The sequence below is a fragment of the Tursiops truncatus genome, chromosome 1 (genome assembly GCF_011762595.2).
Source record: "Tursiops truncatus isolate mTurTru1 chromosome 1, mTurTru1.mat.Y, whole genome shotgun sequence".
Taxonomy (NCBI): Eukaryota; Metazoa; Chordata; class Mammalia; order Artiodactyla; family Delphinidae; genus Tursiops; species Tursiops truncatus.
Window position 1 is genome coordinate 84,841,265 of NC_047034.1, and position 6,000 is coordinate 84,847,264.

At 38.3% G+C, this 6,000-nt stretch overlaps 1 protein-coding gene across 2 annotated transcripts in view; it reads left to right on the forward strand.

Annotated features, from left to right (window-relative positions):
- Positions 1-5,794, forward strand: part of SLC16A1 (solute carrier family 16 member 1) — a 33,890-nt gene extending 28,096 nt beyond the window's left edge. For both annotated transcript variants that reach the window (XM_033861716.2, XM_033861720.2), the window contains 2 exons: positions 877-1,743; positions 4,017-5,794. In XM_033861716.2, coding sequence (XP_033717607.1) covers positions 877-1,743; positions 4,017-4,294 — 1,145 coding nt within the window. In that variant the 3' untranslated portion in view covers positions 4,295-5,794. The remainder of the gene's footprint in view (positions 1-876; positions 1,744-4,016) is intronic.
- Positions 5,795-6,000: the final 206 nt, after the last annotated feature.

The window sequence follows — 6,000 nt, forward strand, 5'->3', positions numbered from 1 at the left end:
TTTATTTTTCATTTTATTGTTTATTGAGGTATAGTTGGTTTACAGTATTAAGTTTCAGGTGTATAGCACAGTGATTCACAATTTGTAAAGGTTATATTCCATTTATAGTTATTATAAAATATTGGCTATATTCTCTGTGTGGTACAGTAGATCCTTGTAGCTTATTTTATATATAATACTTTGTACCTCCTAATTCCCTACCACAATCTTACCCCTCACCCCCTTCCCTCTCTCCACTGTTAACCACCAATTTGTTCTCTATGAGTCTGTTTCTTTTCTATTATATTTGCTAGTTTGTTTTATTTTTTAGATTCCACATATAATTGGTAACATACAGTATTTGCATTACTCTCTCTCTAACTTATCTTATTTCACTTAGCATAATACCCTCCAAGTCCATCCATGTTGTTCCAAATGGCAAATTTTTATTCCTTTTTTATGGCTGAGTAGTATTCCATTGGGGGGAATTATTTATATATATATATATATATATATAATCTCCCCACATCTTCTTTATTCATTCTTCTGTTGGTAGACACTTAGGTTGCTTCCATATCTTGGCAACTGTAAATAATGCTGTCATGAACATTGGGTCTTTTGTAGTTCCATGTAAATTTTAGAATTTTTTGTTCTATTTCTGTGAAAAATGTCCTTGGGATTTTGATAGGGATTGCACTGAACATGTAGGTTGCTTTAGGTAATAAGGACATTTTGACAATGTTAATTCTTCTAATCCATGAGCACAGAATATCTTTCCATTTATTTATATCTTTTTGAATTATATACCTCTTAATTTCTTTGTCTGGTTAAGTAATGCCAAATATGTTTCTGACATTTATTGGAGTATGTGATTCTTTTTTCACCCCCTCTCCCCAGGTCTTGGGCTTGCCTTCAACTTGAATCCAGCTTTAACCATGATTGGCAAATATTTCTACAAGAGGCGACCGTTGGCAAATGGACTGGCCATGGCAGGCAGCCCTGTGTTCCTTTCTACCCTGGCCCCCCTTAATCAGGCTTTCTTTGGTATCTATGGCTGGAGAGGAAGCTTCCTAATTCTTGGGGGCTTATTATTAAACTGCTGTGTGGCTGGAGCTCTGATGAGACCAATAGGGCCCAAGCCAACCACTGTAGAGAGATATATGTCTAAAGAATCTCTTCCGGAAGCTGGAAAATCTGACGCAAAAAAGGGGGCAAGTGATGCAAATACAGATCTCATTGGAGGAAATCCGAAAGAAGAGAAAAGATCAGTCTTCCAAACACTTAATAAATTCCTGGACTTATCCCTGTTCAAGCACAGAGGCTTTTTGCTCTACCTGTCTGGAAATGTGCTCATGTTTTTTGGACTGTTTACACCTTTGGTCTTTCTTAGTAATTATGGCAAGAGTCAGCATTACTCTAGTGAGAAGTCTGCCTTCCTTCTTTCCATTCTGGCTTTTGTTGACATGGTAGCCAGACCTTCTATGGGACTTGTAGCCAACACAAAGTGGATAAGACCTCGAGTTCAGTATTTTTTTGCTGCTTCTATTATTGCAAATGGAGTGTGTCATCTGGCAGCACCTTTGTCCTCTAGCTACATAGGATTCTGTGTCTATGCGGGATTCTTCGGATTCGCATTTGGGTGGCTCAGCTCAGTATTGTTTGAAACGCTGATGGACCTGGTTGGACCCCAGAGGTTCTCCAGTGCTGTGGGATTGGTGACCATTGTGGAATGCTGTCCTGTCCTGCTGGGGCCACCACTTTTAGGTATAGTATGTCTCCCTGTTTGTATCGTTCTAATAACATAAAACAGAAGATTAGGAAGGTGATAGAAGGCAGAAATCAGTGAGCTGCTTGACAGTCTTTCTTCGCTTCTGTACCCTCAGTGCTGGCACAATGCTTGGTACAGCGTAATTGCTCAAATAATAGAACTGAATTAAAGTGAATCATCAAGCTGAAAGAGGAATAAAAAACTATTACACACTTAAGTATGTATAATAATTTTTCCTGATAAAAAAACTAACCTGTTTATTGTAGAAAAATGTATGTATAACCACCTTTAAAATACTGTTGGTGATTTCTTTTTAATTGTGGAATTTATTCAGCAGTAATATTTAAAATAATAACAGTAGGTACCAGGTGAGGGCTCACAGTATACCAGGGACTGTCCTAATCTTTTTCTGTATTTTGTCATATATTACAAGTGTGTGGTGTCAGACTATTATTGTTCCTGCTTTATAAATAAAGAAATAGAGGCTTCTAAAAGTGAAATAACTTGTCCAAGATCACACAGCTAGTAAGTGACAATAAAATCCGGTGTATTATTCTCTTAAGAATGCTAAATGGTTTACATTTTAAAATTATTATTGCTACAGAATGCAACTATAATTTGGACTTCTGGATGTGAGTCATGCTTTTGAGATTATGCACCATAAAGTAAGGAAGGATACATAACAGAAGATCCACTACTGACCTGTCCACCCTCTCTCCTCCCTATATATACCCAAGGAGATTCCAAATCCTGTCTGTTTTTGCTTCCTAAATCTCTTTCTAATCTGCCCGTTTTCTCTCCATCACAACTACCACTCTTATCCAAATCTCCTTTCTTCTGTCAGTAGGCTTCTAACTTTACCCATATCCAGTCTAGCTGTTCTTCGTCTCTTAGAACACTCCAGTTGCTTCCCACGTTCTTAGGGTGAAGATCAGATTCCCTGCTGTGGCCTACTAGGTCCTGTGTGGCCTGGCCCACCTGTGTCTCCAGCCTCATATCCCACCACTCAGTTTGCTCTCTGCTTCTCCTCTCACACCCTGTGCTTCCTCCTATCACCTGCCTTTGCACTGGCTGTTCTCTGCCCTGAGCCTTTTCCCATCTCCCTTCTCCTTGATAACTCCTATCCTATACGTCTTGGCTAAGGTTACACTTTAAGAAAAGGCTTCCTGACCCTAATTGCTGGTCTAAAACCCCTATTTTCTGCCTTCAGACGCTCCTTGTAGCACTTGTCACAGTCTGTGTAGTTATTGGATTAACACTTCTCTTCTCCACTGAGCTGTGGATGTTACCTCCTTTGCTCACGCTTAAGTCAGGGGCCTAGCAGACCCAGGGCCGTGTGTATATTTAGAGAATAAGTATTGCTGAGTGCATGATGCCCTATGTTGGAAAACCGTATGGAATTATATTTGAATTGGTTATTATGTCCTTTATATGTGTAGGGTTTTCCATAGTTTAATAAATACTATTTTGAGATGCTAATAAATTTTACTGTAACAAGGAATTCATGGCCGAGAAAAGTTTGGAAACGCCAAAGTAAATAAGTTTCTTTACTATCAGGTCTAATAAAGCCTTTAATAGAAAAGACTATGTGTCATTTCCAAATTTACTTGACTTTGCAAACACTAGGGAGTAACCTGTAGCACAGAAGTTATGGTGCAGGCCTCAGAGTCAGACTTGCTGGGTTGAATCAGCCAACCTGTTTCATTTACAAGCTTTGTGACCTTGGACGAGTTACTTAAGTTTTCTGTACTTCAGTTTTTCTGTTATACAGTGGGGATGATGGTAGAACCTTCCTGTTGTGAGGATTAAGCACTTAGAATGGTGGAAGGGTGTTGCTGTTAGTTAATGTTTTAGCAGAGGATGAGTGTTCATAGGAACGCCCTTTGGGAAATGCTGATGTCAGAGAAAGTACATTGGCCTGGGAGACTAGAATTAGCTCTATGGCCTTGGGCAAGACTACTAAACCTCTTTTGAGCAACAAATTTTTCCATTGAATATTGAGAGGATTGACTCTAGGTGGTCTATAGGATTTCCCCAATTCAAATTTGCCAAGATTTAATTATTTTCAAGTTCCTAAAGTTAACAGACTGCGCAGGGCCATCCAAAATCAGTGTGGCATTATAAGTAAAAGATCAGATAATTATGAGCAGTTTCTTTTTAGATAATTAGTCATTTATGGGCTCTTTGAATGGATTCTTAAGCTTTATTTGGGAAAGGGCGTAACTGTCTACCCACATAATTTTTTTTTTTTTCTTTTTGACATCTTTAGGTCGTCTCAATGACATATATGGAGACTACAAATACACATACTGGGCATGTGGTATAATCCTTATTGTCGCAGGCATCTATCTTTTCATCGGCATGGGCATCAATTACCGACTTCTTGCAAAAGAACAGAAAGCTGAGCAGCAGCAGAAAAAGGAAAGTAAAGAGGAGGAGACCAGTATAGATGTTGCTGAGAAGCCAAAAGAAGTTACCGATGCAGCAGAATCTCTGGATCCTAAAGGCATAGAAGGAGGCCCCAAGGAGGAGGAGAGTCCAGTTTGAACCTGTGGGGCTGGTGGGTAAATGGAGCAGCTCATGACCCCAAATGTTCTATTGGCCTGTGATCTACCAGTGGTGCTCAATGCAAATACTGGACATTTCTGTGGGAATCATACCAGGGGTTCATTGATGGAATTTTTGTTTCACTCCTTACCAGTAGCCTGGGCTAAAAATGTCATAGCCTTTGGGAAGGAAGTGGTTGAAAAAGAATGAGAGAAGGAAGTTGGTTTGTGTTTTTGTTTGTTTAAATCTTTGCTTTTAACAGCGTCATGATAATGTGCTGTGATAGTGTGATAATAATATGTGCCTTAAGTTTTAGTCTTTAGGGAGCCTTAACTTTTAAAACCATTCTGCTTAATTCATCCATTTTAAGTGTTCTGTTACAAGGAAAAATAACTAGTTTGAGGCAAATCTAAAATTTAATCTTGCTTCATTGTTATTTGTAATAATAGTGTCAGACATTGTCACTAGAAGATTTGAAAGTTGGGGTTTTTATAAAATCCTGACTAAAATATTTTCCTAGCATCAATAATTGCTTGGCATATGTGCCTGCTAGATATATATTTAGGAAATTTAAGGCATAAAACTTTGCAAACATCTTGGCTGTTCTAGATGCACTGTACTCATCAGTACACCTCCTCCAGTTATCTTTTCTTGGTTTGCTTATTAGAAGCCAAGTGCTTGAGAGTTGACTTCATTAAATTACTATTTTTGCTCCCCTTTCCAAAGATAAATTTTGAGTGGTCATAGATCACCGCCCCTTTTGAGATCACATAGTATTTCCCCCCCCACACTGGAAAAATTAGTATTAAAATACACAAAACTGTGTATTTGTGCCTCCTCAGTAAATTAAACATATAGACAGGCATTTCAAACAGCAGCTGAATTCAGCTTAGGTTTTTCCAAAACTTCAGTTAAACTGTGAGGCTTGGAATCTTTTGTTGTTGTTTTTCCTGGAATTTTCCCCCTTTGATTCATAGTGGTTCCATTTATAGCCACATCTAGCTTAGCACTGTGTGTGAGATAGTCTTCGTGTGTTCAGTTTTTTGGGTTTTTTAAAAAAAATTTGCTAATTAAAGAGACCCATAGAGATTTGGCCCACACAAACCAATAAGGATAAGATTGGGAGAGAAGTTGCTATGTTTGCTTTAATAAGTAACTCCTTTTCTTTTTCTTATAAGGCCTTAAAGAAAATTAATGTTTTGCTTAGAATTATTAGACACATTCTTAGTCTTTACATAAACCTAAAGATTTTGTGACCCTTTTCACTTATCTGAAAAGTAGAGAAATGGGTTTAGTATAAGGATAGGAAGGAGGATGGACCAGAATGAAAACTGTAAATATTTTTTCACCTAATATCTTTTAAATGGTGGCAGGAGGATAATGATAGACAGTCAATAAATTATATTCAATGCATTTTTAAATGTCATTGTAATTGACAGTGTGAAAGTATAGCTATAAAACCTTAAGAGGCTGGCTTTTTAAAATAAACTTTTTTTTTTTAAGAAACATTTCTTCTTCCATGTGCTTATTTTCTTGAGGAAAATATTTTGTGTCTTCATTTTTATTATCAAGATTCAATTTGGGGCTTCCCTGGTGGTGCAGTGGTTGAGAGTCCGCTTGCCAATGCAGGGGACGCGGGTTCATGACCCGGTCCGGGAAGATCCCACATGCCGTGGAGCGGCTGGGCCCGTGAGCCGTGGCCGCTG